This window comes from Cercospora beticola, chromosome 9, assembly GCF_033473495.1.
Source record: "Cercospora beticola chromosome 9, complete sequence".
Taxonomy (NCBI): Eukaryota; Fungi; Ascomycota; class Dothideomycetes; order Mycosphaerellales; family Mycosphaerellaceae; genus Cercospora; species Cercospora beticola.
The window spans coordinates 139537-159667 of NC_088943.1; the positions used below are offsets into that span (position 1 = coordinate 139537).

Genomic DNA, 20131 nt, shown 5'->3' on the forward strand with positions numbered 1-20131 from the left:
AATAGAAAGTCTTTATATAGATAACTAAGATAAAGTAATAGATAAAATAAGAGTATATAATATCTAAATAAAGCTATATATAAAATATAGTAAAGTCTAATAGATATATATAATAGCTATTATCTAAGAATTTATAACTTTTAAAATAGAACTAGAGGATATAATTAGGAAATTATAGGTCTATCTTAGTAATCTTAGAAGGAGGATTATAGAGATTAACTAGAGAGAGTTATACTATAAGACTTCTAATATAAAGATTAAGTATCTACTCTTTATACTTCTAGCTAAGTATAAAAGTATAAGGTAGACTATCTAAGCTTAGAAGAACTTAGACTCTAAAGAAATCCTCTAACTTCTTAAAGTAGAGGAGTTAATATAGTATAAATACTAGTTATAAGAAATAGTAATATTTACTAAAAGAAGAGGAATCTAAAGTATAAAGCTAAAATACTACTTCTATAAGAAGGAGTATTTTAGAGATATTACTAAGTATCTATATTTTAATAAAGCTAAGAGAACTATTAACTTAAAATAGGCTAGTAGAGTAGAGAAGAGAAGAATACTATCTAGAGAGAATATATTTAAAAGGAGATCTTTACTAAATAAAGAAGTATTAAAAGAAATAGTAAAGAAACTTAACTTAAAAGTCTAATCTCTTAAGAAGAGATAAACTTTAAGGAAGTTTTCTAAGAAAGTATATACTATCTAAGAAGATATAGAGCCTTCTATAGTATCTAAAGTATCTTAATCTCTATTAGAGGATAATAATATTAATAAAGTTATATACTTAACTATAGAAGTAAAAAGTAAGTATATACTATTAAGATAGCTACTTAACTCCTATAATTTATTATATATAACTAACTAAGAATTACTTTTTAGAGAACTAAAGTCTTTTTAGAGGAAAAAGTAGATTAAGGTTAGAGATAGCTATCTAATAGCTATATATATAGAAAATATAGTAATAGATAGAAGAAGAGAAAAATAGATTATTCTTAAGAATATTCTCTTTATATCTAGTCTAGGAGTAAATCTTGTTTCTTAGAGCTAATTTAGCTAGTAGTATAGTATTTAACTGCTAAAATTTATACTTATTTTATTATTTAGGAAACTAGTTATCTAGATAAAACTATTAGGAGGAGTACTATTTATTAAGGAGATTAATAATACATTATAGGAGCTTGCAATATTATGCTTTAATTAAAAACAAAAGAATAAAGCCTATACCTTTAAAGCCTAAGAAAAGACCTAAGAATAGTAGGAGCTTTAGTATAGGAGACTTATATATTTTAGAGAGAGTCTTCTTAGAAACCTATATAAGGTATCTAACTTAAAGGCTTAGATTCCTATTCTAAAGGAATACTAACCTTATAGAGTATATTCCTTAGTAAAGATAAAGAAATATAGAGAGAAAGAAACTAAGAGGAAACCCTAAAAGTTATCTCTAGTTTCTATTAATATCTATAGTTCTTTGCCTATCTTAAGATTAGGATATAAATAGTAGCTTAAGATTATTAATAACTTCTTAAGAAAGAAATAGACTTTCCTAATAAAGTCTAGAGAAGATATACTAAGTATCCTTAGAGACTAGAAGGTAAAAGCTAAGCTATAATTAGGAAATCCCCTCTAGATTATAAGGAGTAATAGAGTAAGAGAGCTTCTTACTATACTAAAGTAGTAGGAGAAGGAATATAGAATTTCCTTCTATATAACTAAAGTATATAACTCTATCTAGAATAGAGTAGTTAAGAGGTTAATCTAAACCTTTAAAGACTATATAAGAGCAATACTAGCAGATGCCTATATACCTATTAAATTCTAGCTAGAAGCCTTAGCAGTCTATATAGTTATTAGAAATTCCCTTCCTAATAGCCTAGAAATTAATAGATTTAAGGTATTACCTAAGGAAGCCTTTTTAGGCATTTAACCCTTAGTATTATACTTTAGAGTTTAGGGTTATAAAGCAGTAGTCTATATAGATCCTAAGTCCTAGCTAGTAGGGATAAGATTAGACAAACTAATAAATAGAGGCAAAGATACTATGTTTATTAGATATATTCCTAATACTACTAAAATATAGCTCTTCTAGAAGCCTAATATAAGAGCTATTAAAGCCTATAATACTACTACTTAGTTTAAGTATAAGAAAGGAGGAGATATAGAGCTAAATATTCCTAAGCTTAATTAAGTAAGTAGTATACCTATTAGAAACCTAGTTAGCAGACCTCTAAAGAAGCTAATAGCAGTTGTATCTTCTATAGCTACTATACTTATAGCTATAGCAACTAAACCTATAGGTCCTAGCTAAATACTCTTTATATAGTTACTACCTCTACTAAAGGATAAGGAGGAGTACTAGAAGATAGAGGATCTAGAAGAAGAAAACTCTAGGGAACTATAACTCTAGTAGGAGAAAAGTAGAACTACTAAACTACCTAAGCTAAGCTAGGAAGTTAATAGATAAGCTAGTCCTAGTACTAGTAGGAGACTATATTCTAAAGCAAGAGGATTAAATATTATATAGTAGGACCTATAAGGAAACAGAGATTAGAAGAGGAACTAAGACTAAACCTATAGCTAAAAGAGAAGGAGATCTGTCTTAGATAAAGAACTAGGCCTAGAGCTAAAAGCTTATAGTATAGTAATAAAATAGGTACTTTAGAAGAGATAGAGAGAATATAGATAGAAGGAGGAGCCTAGTACTAAGTATTATAAGGCATTCCTAAGCTAAGTCTAAAGCTAAGAATAGGAGTAGATTTAGGAAGCTCTATTAGAGGTTTAGGAGTCTATATTTATAGCAATTGCTCCTTAAGTCTCTATATAGAGACAAGAGGTGCCTATTCTAAAGTCCTATAAAGAGGCAATTTAGGATCCTAAATAGGGATATATATAGGAGGATATAGTCTAAAAGGAACTAACTATATTAAGAAGCAACAATACTTAGATAAAGGTTATCCTACCTAAAGAAGCAAACCTTATTATATCTAAGTAGGTATTTAATATAAAGAGATTAATTAGTAGAGCTATTAAGAAGTTCAAAGTAAGACTAGTTATAAGAGGTTTCTCTTAGAAGTTTAGAGTTAATTTCTAGGAGACCTTTATACTAATAGTTAGGTATAATACCTTAAGGGTATTTATAGCTATAGTTTATAAGAAGGATCTAGAACTCTACTAAGTAGATATAAACAATATATTTACTAAGAGCAAACTTTAAGAAGAAATCTTTATAATTCTACTACTAGGAGTTAAGATTCTACCTAATATAGTCCTATAAATCCTAAGAAGCTTATATAGACTAAAGCAAGCAGTAAGAGACTAGAATAAACTCTATATCTTAAAGTTAAAACAGATTAGGTTTATATAATTAGAAGTAGACCTATATCTTTTTATCTACTAGGAAAGGAATATTCTAATCCTAACCTATATAGATAATATTCTAATTATAGTACTAAAGCTAGAAGATATACTTTAGTTTAAGGAATAGCTAGGCAAAGTATTTAAGATTAAAGATCTTAGAGAACTAGAGAAAATCCTTAGGATAAGGTTAATAAGAAATAGATAAGCTAGAACTCTAAAGCTTAATTAAGAACACTTTATCTAGAAGAACCTTATAAAGCTAGGAATAACTAAGGAGATAGCTAACCTAACTCTCTTACTAATAGATAGTTATAATAGCCTAAAACTAATAGGCTTATATAATAAGAGAGGGAATAAGATAGAGTACTAAAGCTAAACTAGTACCTAGATATAGCCTATAGTTATAATAAGACTAGATATTGCTTTCTCTCTTAGAAGGTTAAGCTTATATATCTTAGACCTAACTAAGAGGCATATATAAGCTCTAAAGAAACTAGCAAGGTACCTAAGGTTATCCTAAGACTTAGAACTAATATTTAGAAGAAATAGAGGAAGCCTAATAGGATATTTAGACTCTAACTATATAATAGACAAAGCAGACAGAGTCTTAATCCTTAGGAGTATCTTCTTCCTTTATAGAGCTCTAGTTTCTTAGATAAGTAGGAAGCAAAAGTCTGTTATAATATTAATAATAGAAGCTAAGTATATAGCTATAAATATATATATAAAGTAATCTTAGTTCCTAGTAGTACTCTTAAAAGAGATAGACTATATAGAGTTAGTAGGAGAGTGCCTGTTCTAACTAACTATAAAAGTATATCCTAATATAGTAAGAGAACTAAGGCTAGTACAAATTATAGGAGACAATTAGGTAGCTTTAACTCTTATTAAGAATATATATACCTATAAGAGATCTAAATATATTAATATTATATATAACTATATTAGATATCTCTAGTAGTAGAGGAAGGTTATAGTAGAATATATTCTAATAAAAGAGATAGTTGCTAATAGCCTAACTAAACTAAAGAATAGGCTATAGTTTTAGGAGTTTATAAGATAACTCTAGCTTATATAGGGAAAGGCAAAAGATTTATACCCTAACTATAGACTAAACTCTAGACCTTAGAATAATTAATAAAAGATATATACTATAATATTAGAGATATTATAGTAAATATAAAACTAAGCCTAGGAGTTGTACTATAGGAGAAGTAGCTTACTATATATAATAAGTAATTAGGATCTAGGAATCTATATATAGTCTAAAAGGAAAAGCCTAGTAGAGAAGTAAAAACGAAGCTATCTCCCTTATAGTATATACTAGAAGAAGGATTCGTAGATACTAGGCTAAGGAGTTAAACTAAGATAGATTAGGTATATAGCTCTAACTATATAACTATAGCACCTAATAACTTATTATAATTTAGAGATAGATTTAAATATAGGAATATAGGTAGAAGACTATCTAGCCTAAGTAGGAGTATTAGAAAGTATAGTCTAGTTAGATATTCTAAGAGATACTTTAGAGATTAGAATTAGGTAATATAGGTTATATAATACTAGATTATATAACCTAGCTAATACCTATCTTAGGAGTAAGATATAACCTATAACTAACTAATATAATTAACTCGGTTAGTTCCTACTTATTATTTCTACTTCTACTATATTATATCTATTCGACGAGCGCCTATAAGAATATAATTTAATATGCCTCTATATTTACTTTTATCTATCTTAGGCTAAACTCTAACTTCTTAAGAGTAGGGAATAGTAATAATAACTTTAATAAACTTAGTATTCTATTTTCTATAATTAGTATCTTTTCTTTAGTAATAATCTAATATAAGTCCTTACTAATAAGATATAACTCTATTAGGCTAAACTATAGCTCCTAGCTTTCTCTTATTAAGACTAGTATAGCTCTTCTCTTTACTTTATATCTACTCTCTAAATCTATTTCTATAAAATTAAATAAATAAATCTAACTCTAGAAAATATAAGCTCTTTTAGTCTAATTAGTAGCTTCTAGATTTCTGCTTTCTCTAGTTACTAAAACTCTTCTCTCTTAGCTAAAGTATCTAAGAACTCTTTTCTTTTAAAGAAGTTAGTTAGGTTCTTAGATAGAGAACCTCTAAAAGATCTACTTTCTTAGAAGAATACTACTAGCTAGTTCTAAGATATTAGTAGTACTTAGTACTTAGACCTAGTCTTATCCTTTTAGATACTATAGTCTAAGGCTAATTCTTTTCTCTTTATACTTCTTTATTATATCTCTTTTTTAAAGTAGAGTATACTTTACTAGGCTTTTCTCTATTTTACTTACTTTCTAGGAACTTCTAGTTTATAACTAGGATCTTCTAAAGCTTCTAAGTAGTATAGATAGAACATACCTCTAGTCTCTCTTATACTCTTTTCCTACTTCTCTATCTAGTTAATACTATAGGTTCTATAAGAGATAATAGATATTACTTTAAGAATAAGAAAGCTAACTCTTTCTACTTAGAGTCTCTCTATAAACCTAGGCTTATAACCTATTAGACGAGAGCGTCGGATAGGCTTATATTATAGGTATAATATATAGTAGAAGTAGAGGTAATAAGTAGGAACTAACCGAGTTAATTATATTTATTAGTTATAAGTTATATCTTACTTCTAAGATAGATATTAGCTAGGTTATATAACCTAGTATTATATAACCTATATTACCTAATCCTAATCTCTAAAGTATCTCTTAGAATATCTAACTAGACTATACTTTCTAATAGGATCTATATTTTCTTTCTAGTAAATATACTATTTATCTAGAAGTCTAGTAAGTAGTCTATTATTACTATATTATTTATAGAAATAGAATATATAGTAATATTATAGGTAGCTAAAGAAGCTATAGTAATTACTTACTTACTCTATAATTTTAAGTACTAGAAGCCTATAGAGCCTATTATATTATATAAAAATAATAAGCTAGCTATTAGTATTAGTACTAATAGTAAGTCTAATACTTATACTAAGTATATTAATATTCGTTACTACTTTATCTAAGAGGCTATTAAGAATAGTTAGATTAAAGTTAAATAGATTTCTATACTTTATTAAAAAATAGATAGCTTTACTAAAATACTCGATAAGATTAAGTTTAAAGCCTTTATTAAATAGCTTAGCTTTACTAACTATATAGAGTTTATTAAAGAATAGTAGATAAGCCTTAATATTAAAGCTATATAGTACTAAAGAATTAAAAGATATTTCTTAGCCTCTAACTAGCTAAAAAGTTTTATATTATTTTTTATATTTCTTAAATAAAGAGATCTCTAGTACTATCTATACTACTAGCTAATTAGAAGTACTATTTATACTATTAGTTTATTTAGATATATCTATAAATAGCTATTTAGAGAGTAACTTAATATATAGTAGTATTTAAGATAGTCGTCTATTTTTAGTATTTACTTATAAATTTTATATATAGATTCTTATTTCTCTAATAGTTTATTTCTTAATTAATATTATAGTTACTATATCTTATATTATAGAGTAGTATCTACTAACTATTTTAGCTTAAATTACTTATATCTTAGATCTTCTATTACTAAGTACTCTTTACTATAAACTATTACTAGATAGTATATATCTATAATACTAATATACTTAAATAGATATTAATAGCTAATTTTACTTTCTAGTAGTCTTATATTATTCTTATACTAAATTTTAAATTTTAAATTCTACTTTATAGACTCTTATAGATATATATACTTTAGTATATAGTACGTCGAGTATAGTATTTATATACCTTATTATTAAATATACTACTCGCCTATTAGATTATCTACTTATAATAATACTTATCTAGCTTTATACTATTAGTTAATCTTAACCTTCTTATTAGAGCGATCTTACGTACGTCTTAATAATTTCTTTAATTAGTATAGAGACAGCCGGTACTCTATAATAGAGCTATATAGACTAGAATGCCTTCCGCGGTAGAGCGGAAAGAGGGTATTGCGCCCCCCGGTAGAGGCGAGGGTAGTCGCGCTCCTACATTTACTATACTTACGCGGCCGATGAAACCGGTGTTCGCAACGATAGCGGTCCCGAGATTTCGTCCTACGCATCGTTGTATAGGCGGTCGGCATCATCGCCGAACGTCGCTATCCCGAGCTGTGACGACAAAGCTTGAAGAACGTCTTCGCGAGCGCGGAACGGGCCGAGACTGGTGAGAATAGGAGATGGTGATGTAAACGAGGCGGCCAGCAACGCCTGCTGGGTAGCGAGGATGTGGCCCAGTCGTGGCTAAGACGGAAAATCTGATCCTAATCGATGCTCACATCGAGAGAGTGCGATGTGTTCTTACTTTGGGATTGTCTTGCCTGAAGGCCCGTCGCTTCATATCTCGGTCGCGAATGACCACATCTTAAAGCTTGCGGGGTAGGAACCAGCAAATCTCACATACAAGGTCAGTGTGCTACAGCCATGTCAGTCACACTGCGGGAAGCCGACCATCAACTGTCTCCTGGTCTGCTACCAAGACCATCTTGCTCTCATTAACTACTGTGCTGCGTGTGCCAAGAAATGTACACGACCATGAAGCACCGTTTTCAACTGCTAAGTTCCTCATTGATCTATCGAGAGCAATGGTGACGCCAAACGGCCCAGCGAGTCTTCTTGTGACATTCTGTTCGTCCGGTTGTGACATTCTGTTCGTCCGGTGGCAGGCTTCTGACGTTCTTCGCGACGTAAGACATGATATCGTGGAAGCTATAACGTTCGGAGGTCTCGTTGAGCGTAGCCGCACCGACGGGAGGCGCAACAGCAATGAACTGGGCTCGAATCCTATGATCCATCGCGATCTCCACACAAACTTCGATAGACGGCATCTCGTCTGCAAAATACCTACGCACGATGGGGAAAAGCAAGAGTATCTGAACGTGGCAAGGCAGTGGAGCAACTTAGGAAGTCCTCATTGAGCTCAGCAATGCTAGGAGCCCCTGCAGCTTTTGACGTCGGGGCTCGGATTCCTGAAGCAAGGCGTCATTAGCTTTCGTGCGGAGAAGCTACTTGAATACTTCATCCACTTTTATGTTCCAGCATCAAAAGAGCTGGTCTGATATAGTCCCTGTGTGTACGACTGGGGAGAGCACCGGGAATGAACAGTTGAAGTGCTTCGAGAATGCGCACGTCACTCACTGCTCTGAATATGGCTCCTACGTATCACTGACTGCAATTTGGCTAACATTGCATTGGCTGGAGCAGATCGAAGGAGTAGCTGAGCTGGTTGTCGAGGAGAGATCAGAAGCGTGCGAAGGATCCATTCTCGGCCCCAGACCAGGCGTCTTCTTTCGCCGACTTTGGTCTCTCGGTCCGTCGTATGACATGAGTTCCAGCATCCAATTCTACTTCATATTTGCTCAGCAGCAGGTGTGTCGGAGTCTTCGCTGGCACGCGAAGAATTCCAGCCAACGACGCGACGTGATGGTTAGCGGCGGACACGGCTCCCCGGGCGGGCCTTGCGGCCCGGGTGGACCTTGTTCCCCTCGCCGACCTTCAGGGCCCTGGAGGCCTTGAGGACCCTGCACTCCATTCAAACCATGCATGCCATCTCGACCTCGCTCGCCATCTCTCCCATCTTCTCCGTCGCGACCGTCGCGACCGTCGCGCCCCGGATCTCCACGCAAGCCCATTTCGCCATCTCGTCCATCTCGTCCATCCCGTCCATCGCGCCCCGGATCTCCCGCAGGCCCTCTTGCACCAGCAGCTCCCTCCTCTCCTCTTGGTCCTTGGTCCCCTCGTGGTCCGGGTGGCCCGGTTGGCCCTGGCAGTCCTCTCCTATGCCCATCGGTCTCTAGCGCTTGAAGGCGTTCTCCTTGCCGAGTCACTATCTCGGCAAGTCCTCGGAGCCCATGACAGGCCCGATCAACGTGTTCGTGAGGGCGATCAGGATTTGCGTTAGGATCCATGGAGCTGTTTTGCATTACGCTCTGATAGAGCGCCCACATGGCTATATAGCCAACGATGTCAAAGCTCGGTGTTGAGTGCATGTGCAACTTCGACTGACAGCCTCCACAGCCTTCCCAAGGACATCTCGAACACCTCCGCAAAACGTATGCGAGCGGCGCTGCAGCAGCGGCTCGCGTCTGAACCTGGCTGAAAGCATATGGTTTCATCAATCTGCTCTGCATCTGGCCACTTGGCTTCTTGTGGTTGGCTGCGATAAGTTCATGACACGGTATCTCGCATTAGCATTGTGTTGACGTCGCCAAAAGCTTCGTCCTCGTGCGACAACGGTTTACAGCCGCAATGTGTACTTGCCTGGAAGGACACTGTCAATAGCATTTGTGTCGTCCCTGTTTGCTCTGCACGTGTAGCCTCTCTGCATTCATGGCCTTGCCGAGTGGTCGCTGTACCTTACCCTGTCTCGAATTCACTGTTTCAGTTTCACGGCATGACAACTTGTCGAGGTGTGCATCCATCCGGACGCAAGTGTCTCCGCGCACCGTGCGTCTCGGCACGCATGGAAGGACGTTACCTGGCGTAGGATTTTCAGCTGCATAGCATAATTATTCCGGGCAAGAGCAAGGTAGAGATCGCGTGCGACAACCTGAGCAAGGACAGGCACGGAATAAGCGCGGATGACCCACCCCAAAGCCACCACCCCAGCCTCCTCATCATTTCTACTTCGCTAACCGATACATGCTATACTCGTCGTCGTCCGTGTGGCTGGGGTCCGCACTGATGAGAAGAGCAGGATACCTGGAATTCGCAAAGCATATATGAAGCGAATGCGGAAGATAGGGTGAATTCCTTGAGCTTCTAATCGTGTCTCTGCTCTATCAGAATCCCCGTAGAGTGTACTGAGTCTCGGGAGTCTAAGCCGAGAATTGTTCCATCATAGCTTTTACAAGAACTGATTAGATCGACCGGCATACGAGACAGCTTTAGACAATCGTTGCACTCGATAACAACCATCTCGATGATGCGTGCTTCTTGCGACAGCATCTCGCTACGAAATATCGAAGGGCTCTTTCCTTTCCTCTGCCTCTCGCATACCTTCACTGCCACTCGCCAGGCGACTTCTGGCACGATAGATCATCACTCGGACGTCCTCGACACTCGCCAGCCATCTTCCTGCACGGAGAATGATCAAGCGGACCGCCATCGTCACAAGCGTAGAAGCCCAGTGGCGAATACGCTACAATCCTATCACCCCAACCTCCGACCTTGACTTTGCAGAGGAACCAATCTTTCCCAGCGTAGGCAGCATAATCAAGGTGAAGCTTACATTTTTGGAACATGAGATAATGCGTCTTTCCTGGTTTGAAGCCTCGATCACTTCCGTACTGGAACCAGGAATTGCCGCAGCGGTAGCCGTAGTTGCGGGTCACTTTGGGAAAAGGTTAGAAGAGGTTTCATCGAGGTTCGCGTCGTGGGAGCCTTACCGGTTGGATGCGCATGCAGTAATTTCTCGATATCGGCGACGCATTGTACTAGTTGGGTGGCATTCCCTTTTTCGCTATCGGAGGACCAAACGCTGACCTTTGGCTTTATTGCTGACGATTGGGCGGCCAAGATGGCGAGGATGAAGGTGTAGAGTCTCGTGAACTTCATCTTGGGCGATGAGTGTAGCTGGCGAATTTGCGCTGCTCAGGTCATGAAAGTTCAATAGGATGGCGTAAAATCGGGAAATGTAGATGGAAAGCTCAAAAGTATTCGCAGCTCTTGACGACTGTTATCGCATTTAAAAGTTCAGAGAGAGACATTTTCTTCGGTGAGTTTTGAAGCCGCTTTACACCACTCTCATTCACTCCTCCTGTTAAGAGTGCGCTGCTGCGCCACTGCTGTTGAGTCAGACAGATTCTGTTGCGGCCATGTCCAAGTGTGTTGATAGCAACGACTGATCGGGTCGAGGGCCAGCTTCGGTGGCTCTCACATAGCGGAGTCGGCTCCTAGGCACGAAGAGTGCAGAGCGTTGGAAGAGAGACAGTTCCATAGTCAAAATAAGCTCCAGTCAGGTAAGCACACGTACCACGGTACATGTGCGGGATGCCCTCACGGAACCTTTGTTGAGATCAAGCAAGCCTCGCGAACTGTGATGCCGATAAGTCCATGCTCCTTGTGATACGCACCATGCGCATGTGATGTTAGGACCTTTGGGCTTGCGTGTTCGTGTCCGTGAATGGCAGAGCCGGGAATCAAGGACCAATGCTGTGTGGTGCTGAAGTCGGGACTGTGGTAATTTGTGCTGTCGAGCAGATCACAATGAATCAATGTCAAGCTCATCGGCAGGAATATGACCATTCTTGCCTGTACTGCTCCGCAACCCAAGTTTCTCATTCGCTGTCAAGTCTATAACACCGACGACTACAGTTTTACTGTCGAGTGAGTACTCAAAGCGTCCTTGAGTCTCTTCTTCGAGAACCTGGATCCTGTCCAGAAGTTCTCCCATAGTCACTCCTGCCTTGTTCTCCACTACACCGTACTTCATTAATGGAGAAGACTCGACATAATGATCGTCATCAGTGCGTACACAGCCTTGCTTTGGCACCTGGAATTTCCAACCATATTCTACTCCAGATGCCGGAGGTTGTGTGAGCAACATTTTCCGCCAGACAGCGAACGCTTCCAGTTCCTAAGGACGGGGAAGAGATATCAAAATGATTGGGGTCCTGCCACATGCGAGATTCCAGTAGACAGCAGGGGTGTCAGCGATGAAGTACCTAGGGTCATGAAGTCTTGTGATTGCAAGCGGATTGAAACGTCCTACGAGCATCCTCGATTCCTGATACCAACACGTATTGTCTGAGCCTGTCCGAGCATAACGTCCACTGACATCTGCCTCAGTTGCCGGGACGAGGCTGTACGTTTCTTGGTCAGATCGTCTATCCCGGCAGATGTTCACGTAGCGTGCTACTGTGCATGCCTTCTCTGGCTTGACAAAGAGTGCTTGCTGCAGCATTTCGCTGCTCTTGACAACTTCCTGCCATAACCTGCACGTCCTTTGTGATAGTAGAAGATCTTTTGTCGGCAAAAGGCGCAGGATCGACTCAACTATCTCAGTCGGAAGAGAATCAATCGAGATCATGGTAGAGAAGTCACGGGTCAAGCGATTAGTAGTCGCAAGATGCGATTACTTGGACAGGCCAGCTTTAATTCAGTATGGAAAATATGTCAACGTGTGCTGGCTTCGGGAGAGAGTGGCGAGAACTCGGCGGCGCTTGCAGGAGGGCTCTCAAGAATCCCATGCAGGCGGGTAAGACTGTTCTTGTCCGCGGGTGTCTAGATGTGGTAGTGGACTTCTTGGTCTGATAAGACTTTTCTTTGGCGTAAAGCAGAAGTGTGGCTCCAACATATGGTGTCGGTAAAGAATATCTTCGGAAGCCCGGCGAAATAGTTGATCCGACTTGGCATCTTTGTCGATCTTCACTTCCGTTCCTGCCGTCATCTCCCGAGGCTTTCCCTTCACCTTGTCAGTCATGCAGACAACCTGTTTGCGGCTTAACTTGACATTTGAGACATGGACACCCTATCTCGTTCTACACGTCGGAGCTTACATCCTTCATAAGAAAGCCGAATCCCTGCGTGCACGATTATCACGAGAGTGGATTCAAGAACCCGCTAGCAAGATAACCTCGAGATCGTGAGAGACACGAAATCTTTTCAGCGTCTGGGGGGATCGCTATTTCGAAATAGAACGCCTGCTACTATGAGTCTCCGTACTGCGAGAAACAATACCTTCTCGTCTGCGGATCATCCAGTAGCAAAGAAAAGCGCCAACGCAATGCTCGACAGCCTTCGGTCAAGGCCTCTTAATAGAACAGCCAGAAAGCGAGCCCTCTTTAATCTGACGGCGGCTCCTCTGTCCATAGCGTTCGACGTAAATACGTCTGTCCCGCGGTCCTTCCCGCCGGGATGCGGTCCTCTCTCGGCAAATCTTTGACCTACTCCTCCCAGCCGGATACGCTCCGCTATGATCGATTCAAGATAGTGTGTTCCAGACCCTTTCTGGGACCACATTCCAACACATGACCAAGCCCGGCAGCTGAGATTCTGCCATATATTCGGAAACAGGAGGCTGACCTTTGAGCATGATCAAGTTTACCGTACCGATAAGGGCCTTGAGGGCAATGGTCATTGAGCGAGCCAGCATGGCCTCTTGCAGTACCTGCTAACATCGCCACATCTGACAGATTCTTGCCAATGGATTGGTTACAGGGCGCCTGACAGAGAAGTTCCCACGTAGACGTCGGACTGATGATCACTACCTTGTGCTCATGAGTAGAGTATGACTTTCTCTGGGGATGCTTAAAGCTCGCGTGCTGCCTCGATTTTTCAAGATCGTATGCAATTGCGCAGCGGACGGAATTGAGCTCATACCATTTACCCTCTTGCACTCCATCAACATGTTTCTCTCGCGCTTGGGCTTGTTGGCCGCGATGCTGACAGCTCACGCTTCCACAGTCTCAGCAGCTAGCAGCACATCGACCAGTAGTGGCGCCCCGACATCGCCTACCGGGCCGCTTCACAGGATTGACGAAATCTTTGACATTGCGCATAGCTCACATCTGGTGTACCGAGAGAACGTCTGCGACCGATGGTTCACCCCGCGCCCTGGCAATCGTGCTGAAGGCGAGCTTGTCACACAGTGGGGCAGGATCTGGTTGATGAACGAGGAAGCCATTGATCGTCTGGAGCAGGCTGAGACAGCAGTCTCACTCATGCGTGCCTTCCTGGGCAATGACATAAGGGAAACGAACAACAAGGCAGTAGACGAGGCAATTGAAGAAGTGTTGCATCAATCTTACGGTGAATGACACTCTTGCGAGCTCGTGGTCAGGCATGAAATACTGAAACGTTGCAGGAACATACATAAATGTCCAGCGGAAGATGTCAAAACCAGAGAACATCAAACCTGCTATTGTGTGCGGCGCGCCCGAGTGGCTCTGGTATGTCGACCTCGACGACATCGCTATCGATGAGAACGGAGTTCTTCGAAGAGGCTCCGACGGCCGATACATAACTTTGCGCCAATATGAGAGAAGCAGAGGCAACAGTGGCATGGGTAAACTTTCCCGCAGTCTACTCGCTCATCAACGTAGACTGATCGTGCGCAGGAGATTACTGGTGGTTCTGGGCAGGTTGGACTCGGATCGGCTACAACTCTGGATACGTGCGCATCCCAAAGCACCAGTTCCTACCGAAGCCCGATGGCTCAGCACCTTTTCCGACCTTCCGCACTTCAAACTCACCGATCATGAAGCGCTCCGGATCTGGAGTCACACGCGTAACCGAGTCCGAAGACCTCTGTGGCGGGAAGACTGGACAGAGATCGTACACCGTGGGCGCTCAGCAGATCCCTGGCAGACCAGAATGGAACCGACAAGTTGCGATCACGATTCTCTGCCCGTCAAGCTTCACTCAATTTCCCACAGATCTCCGTGAAGGGCCATTCCCGCCAAGACTGCCCGAGGGAGCTCATCTATCGCAGTATGGTATCAATGCGCTGTCACTGTATCGCAAAATTGTACGAGGTCTCTATCCCACCTGGACGCTACGATTAGTGCGTCGAGCAGCGAGAAACCGGCCCCTGCGCAATCCAAAGTAAGTCGGACTCACTGAGAAGTCAAAGTTGGTCGTGGAAACTGATGTACTGTAGCTTTCCGGCACGCAGAAGCGCCTGGGAAACATCGCCTAGACATCTCGTCAACGACTGCCTGTCTGCGATGTATCTATCCCTCTATGATGTGGCAGCGCCAGCCCTGGAGAAAGCCGAGCATCATTTGGCGTTTCTAAGCCCAGAGAACTATATGTGGTTCGCGCTGGCAGCTTATTATGAGGCGGAGTTGAGATGTGACTTTTCGAATGGAGTCAAGAGACCAAAAGGTAGTCCCATGCAAGATGTGGATTTGCGAAACGACATAGTTCCATGAGGTATATGTGCTTCGAGATGTCCGATAGGTGTATGTCGAGGTGGACTTCAGATTCGGAACTGTTTTGGAAATGGTTTGTAAGGCGGCGTGCAACAAGGAGTGCGCGGGCATTCCTCATCATGTGCATTAGCATACATCTGATCGTGTTGACACGGGGACTTTGTATGGAGGATAGGATGCTCATGAAGCTCTACTGGTATGTACTTGGTGCATTCGAGTTATCACAACATTATAATTGGTGATACTGCCTCCACGATCGCTATCCCGATCCGGGACCATCTGATTGCATCACTGCCTCCATGATTGCGGGAATCATCGTTGCGAAAGCATCCAAATTTCCGACTGCTAGCGATAGTGCTAAAGTATGTGCAGTCAAGTTCTCGAGCAGACAAGTACTCGTCTCTGCGTAGAAAGCCCGAAATCTCGATGCATATCATCTGAGGCGGCCGTGTCTCAGATATGTCTCTAAACATAATCCTATCGCAGAACCATCGCAATACGCAGTGGCCTAGGCATCTGTCGTCTCGTAGAACATGATGGCAGAAGTAGACTCACCCAGTCGTGCACTCAAGAGTATCTTCTCGCTCAGAGCGACTCTTATTCGCTCAACGCAGCCGCGACCTCATCATTCCTACCTCTATGGGCTTTCGGGCAGACTGTCACATCTTGATCAATAATTTTGAAACATCATAGATTTGTAAACATTAACATTGCAATGAAGACCAAGGTATGAATTGAAATTACGAGCAAGAAGTTGTAGAGCTGACTTGCTGTAATTCAGAGAGTCGATACTTTTGCTTTGTCTATTGAGGGTCGTTGCAGTCTTCAAGAGTAAGCGAGTCCTTGCCCACCTGTTCAACTCTCCGGCAATGTACTCAAGCTCACGATCCACGCCAGAACACTATGTCTACTGTACATTGGCCACTCATGCGAATTCCTCATGGTCTTGTACTCCTTCTGCGCCAACCGCCACCAGAGCCTTTCTTGTATACTCTCGTGGATGCATACCGTACCCTCCACTGAGCAGCTTCATCTTGATTCGATAGCGGACGGTGTCTGGATCTGTGTCAGCTGCAGTGGTCTTGACCACATGCAGAGCAAGAGTTCCAAGAGGGTTGTCGTTGAAGATCGCATTCATCGCCGAAGCTACGGCTTCATCCAGCTCAATAGGCCGAGCGGCTAGACGAGACTGGAAGTGGTCAACGGTGGTTTCCTTGCACCCGAGATGGCGAAGCATGAGCATTGAAGAGAACTCTGGTGCGCTGAAGTCGCCGTCAGGGCTGAGTTGCCAGTCAAAGTAGGACGCGACAGCCTCCTCGCAACGACCTACGGTGTTGACAACGACATCGATCCATGCTGTGACCTGAGCGGAGTCGAGTGTAGAAGGCAGCTGCGCAAAGTCGATGGCCGAGTCAAAAGGATGGCGACCAAACTCTTCTTCGGTGTCATCGCCATCTTCAACGCTCTCTTCTCCGTCGGACGAGAGTGCCTCGACAGAAAAGATGTCCATAACGTTCGTCAGACTTGGGCAGGCAGTCAAGACATCGTACTGCCGCTCACAGCAATTCATGAACAGCTCAACTCGATCGTACGTGTGCGCTGCAAACGAGTCAGTAGAATCGATCGAAACAGTCATGCGACAATTCGGCGAAGCGTATAGGAAAGAAGACGGCGCCTTGCCATCGCTGCCGTCAGAGATGGTCTTTTGGGAATCCTGCAAAAGCTGGAGTACAGCTCCAATCTCGGTATTCATGTCAATGTCGTGGGCACGATTTGGAAGAATTTCGCTCGAGTTCTCCGCGCTCAGATCAAACAGAGGACTGACAAGTTTGACTCCGCGAAGAGAAACATGAGCTTCATTGACGTCGAGAGAATCTGCTTCTTCTGCTGTTGGAGTGGCATTGTGATCATAGTAGACGGTCCACTTGTCAGACTCGATTTCGTCATAGTCGTGGCTGCGGAGATCGTTGATGGGAACTTGATATGTCACGGCACCTAATGGGCAACACTTGCAGCGTACGATTGCGGCTTCTTTGAGCAGACGGTGAACATGGCCTCGTGCATCTTCGCTGCATCTCCCTCCTTTGACGGCCTGCGCCAAGACGAGCTGGATCGATAGGCGTACTGTCATGTTCGAGTTATGAGACATTGTTGCGATGATGGACCAGGCAGTCGAACGCTCTTGCTGGGATGAGATTGGATCGGGTTACTGCGTCGTGTCAGGTAGAATCGAATGTTCTTGTGAGCAAGGAATTGTCGATATTTGTTCCTCGCTGGGCCGTCTTTATCGTCGAGAGACAATGGATATTGTTGTGGATCCGAACAAAGAGTGCAGAGTGAACATCAAAGCTGAGGAGAAAGAATCGATCGGCCCTTCACGAACTTGGGTGTGAGCTGCGTAGCTCAGGGTCGCCGTCGCTCGAAGAGGATGTTTCGAAGACAGCCACGCTCGCGTCACTGGTCTCTGTTCACTGGAGAGAAAAGCGGGCGATGATATCCACCTGATTAGTTCATGAGCCGCACGGTGCTTCCTTTCAGCGATATGATGACAGATTTTGAAGAAATATGCCAGCCCTCAACGATCCGACAATGTATCAGAGGCGCAGTCTCGGAGAATAAGTTTTGCCTTTGCCGGCGTCCCGTCGTGCTGCTGACGTTCACCGTTTGTCACATGCGTTGCTTGGCGTTCACTTGCAGCGGTGAATGCACGGGCCAGATTGTGTGATGCAAGACTCATAAACAGCTTTTCGCTACTGCCTCTCGAGATTTTGTTCCCTCCCTACACCACCCCCGTTCCAGCACCAACACAGCTGTTACCGCTCCCTCTACAACCAAACACCGCCACAGCCGCAAACACAGCACAGCAACAACCCGCGCACAATACATCATGCAGTTCTCCGCGCTCATCGTCGGCGCTTTCGCATTCTCGGCTTTTGCAGCCCCTCAGGTATACCATGAGTCACAGACCGTTCCTGATGGCGTCGAGCTAACTTCTGCGCAGTCGACTTCCACTTCTCCGTCGACTGAGTTGGCCGTCGCTGTCTCGAGCCTGTCGAGCATCGGCAAGCCACAAGTCACTCCCTCGGCTGTGGACATCAGCGACCCATACCCAGACTTCACCGCTCTCATTCGAAACGTGCAAGTCCCAGGCGATGGCTTCGCCCATCTCGCCGACGATGGCGTATTCCGCTTCTACGCCCCCAACGGCACTGTCCTCCACGCCATCCCTTTCTCCAACGCTCAGATCCGCTCCCTGCTCGAAATCCGCCCTCCAGTCTGGGAACCCTACCGCAACGAGCTAGAGCGTATATTCGAGAACATTGATGGCAACACCGTGGACGCTACTGAGCACGACGTCCTCCTTAACCCACCCGTCAACCTCAAGCCAGCAGTCTTCGGCGGCCCAGATCACGCAATGCCAGAGCTCGACGCCAAGCTTGAGGATCTGATCAAGACCAAGAAGATCGACGCTACCTCTGTCGAGCAGAAGCACTTCGCTTTCGCTAAGTCCATCAACATCGGCGAAGACCAGACTGTCGACCCGAGGTTCCAGACTAAGGTCGACCTCAACATGAAGCCGGGATTGTGGTGCTTGGGTCAGCTCTGCTCCAGCCATGAGGGCTGCCGAATCATGGGCTGTCAGGCTTGCTCCTATGTCGATGCGGTTCTCTCGAAGATCAAGGTTTGTTTCTGAGGTGCTGAAACTCGATGGGGGCTTGTAAGATGGCGTTGGAAACAGTCTGGGACTACCACCTACGCGGCTTAGCGACAGACGATGGAGCTTAGTGGACTGAGCAGCCGGACTTCCTCGAGAAGTCTCGGCATTGAAAATGGCGCTTGAACGATTGATTTGGTGTCGCGATAAGGCATCAGCGTAATCTCGCAGAAAGAACTCTGTGTTGCAGCGTCTGCCAGCAAATATGCGTTCAATCAAATGAATCATGACTACCTTCAATTCTCAATGTATTGATTTTCCCATCTTCTCATGAGGTCCATCATGGCCTATAATCGTAGCTGAGCCAAGTTCATCCTTGAGCTTAACAAAGACATTCCTGTTCGAGCGTGGTCTAAACATTCTTTGTTCGATACAGCACAATCCTAAGCACTCTGCTACCTCCGATGACTGCACATATCGAGCTCAGGATCAACATATCGCAGCTCTGGCAACGTTCGCTCTTCGCTCAACTCACCATGACACTCGGAATCATCCTCTTTGCCATCGCATTGGCCATGTTGCATGTCCACCTGTTGGCACGACAGGAAGAACGAAGACGAGCAGCAAGGTTCCGACGGAGCGCGCCGATTCTTCGTTCACGAGGATAAGAGGCCTCCTATCCGTGCGGACGGCATCGGAGCATGCTCAAGACCAGAGTATACAGATACGCACGTCTCACGAAGCTGGCGTGACTGGGTCAAGCAGAATCGAAGAAATTCCAGAAACTCGAGCTACAAGAGTGTGCCACCAGATGACTTCGGTTCGAATTCTCAGATCAAGCACCACAGTACCGATGTCACCCTTGATCGAGATGTCGAAGGTCGAACTGTCGCACGAAATCTCTTTCCATATGGACTCAAGATCATGAAAGGCGAGCGTGCCACAATACGATAGCAACGAACGATTGTCTAAACCAGAGCTATGCCTACAATTCCGATATGACTCTGATTCCAAGCATCGGAATTCAAATCACGCTGGATTTCTCTCGATGGCTTTGCAGATCGAGAAGTGATGGAACGACATCCTCTCTCCATCGAAAATTGAGGCCACGAAAGTTTGAACCAGGAGCAGAAAGCCCGTGTCTCGGCAGGTCGCCACTCTGCCACAACTGTCCAGCATGCATTCTACA

The 20131-nt window shown here is 42.8% G+C and overlaps 5 protein-coding genes across 5 annotated transcripts; 2 read left to right on the forward strand and 3 right to left on the reverse strand.

The window, feature by feature from the left end:
• Window positions 1-8944: 8944 nt before the first annotated feature.
• On the reverse strand, window positions 8945-9199 carry RHO25_012321 (uncharacterized protein; the record flags this gene model as incomplete). Its single annotated transcript, XM_065603519.1, has 1 exon — window positions 8945-9199. One exon carries the CDS (start codon window positions 9197-9199, stop codon window positions 8945-8947), a length of 255 nt encoding a protein of 84 aa, XP_065459591.1.
• Window positions 9200-11614: 2415 nt separating this feature from the next.
• RHO25_012322 (uncharacterized protein) lies at window positions 11615-11959 on the reverse strand (the record flags this gene model as incomplete). Its single annotated transcript, XM_065603520.1, has 1 exon — window positions 11615-11959. One exon carries the CDS (start codon window positions 11957-11959, stop codon window positions 11615-11617), a length of 345 nt encoding a protein of 114 aa, XP_065459592.1.
• Window positions 11960-13760: 1801 nt separating this feature from the next.
• Window positions 13761-15287, forward strand: RHO25_012323 (uncharacterized protein; the record flags this gene model as incomplete). The annotated part of the gene is made up of 4 exons (XM_023604912.1): window positions 13761-14163; window positions 14219-14419; window positions 14472-14958; window positions 15014-15287. 4 exons carry the CDS (start codon window positions 13761-13763, stop codon window positions 15285-15287), a joined length of 1365 nt encoding a protein of 454 aa, XP_023448403.1.
• A 925-nt stretch (window positions 15288-16212) lies between these two features.
• On the reverse strand, window positions 16213-17418 carry RHO25_012324 (uncharacterized protein; the record flags this gene model as incomplete). The annotated part of the gene is made up of 1 exon (XM_023604913.1): window positions 16213-17418. One exon carries the CDS (start codon window positions 17416-17418, stop codon window positions 16213-16215), a length of 1206 nt encoding a protein of 401 aa, XP_023448402.1.
• A 756-nt stretch (window positions 17419-18174) lies between these two features.
• On the forward strand, window positions 18175-18981 carry RHO25_012325 (uncharacterized protein; the record flags this gene model as incomplete). The annotated part of the gene is made up of 2 exons (XM_023604914.1): window positions 18175-18234; window positions 18289-18981. The coding sequence occupies 2 exons, from the start codon at window positions 18175-18177 to the stop codon at window positions 18979-18981; spliced, it is 753 nt and encodes a 250-aa protein (XP_023448401.1).
• Window positions 18982-20131: the final 1150 nt, after the last annotated feature.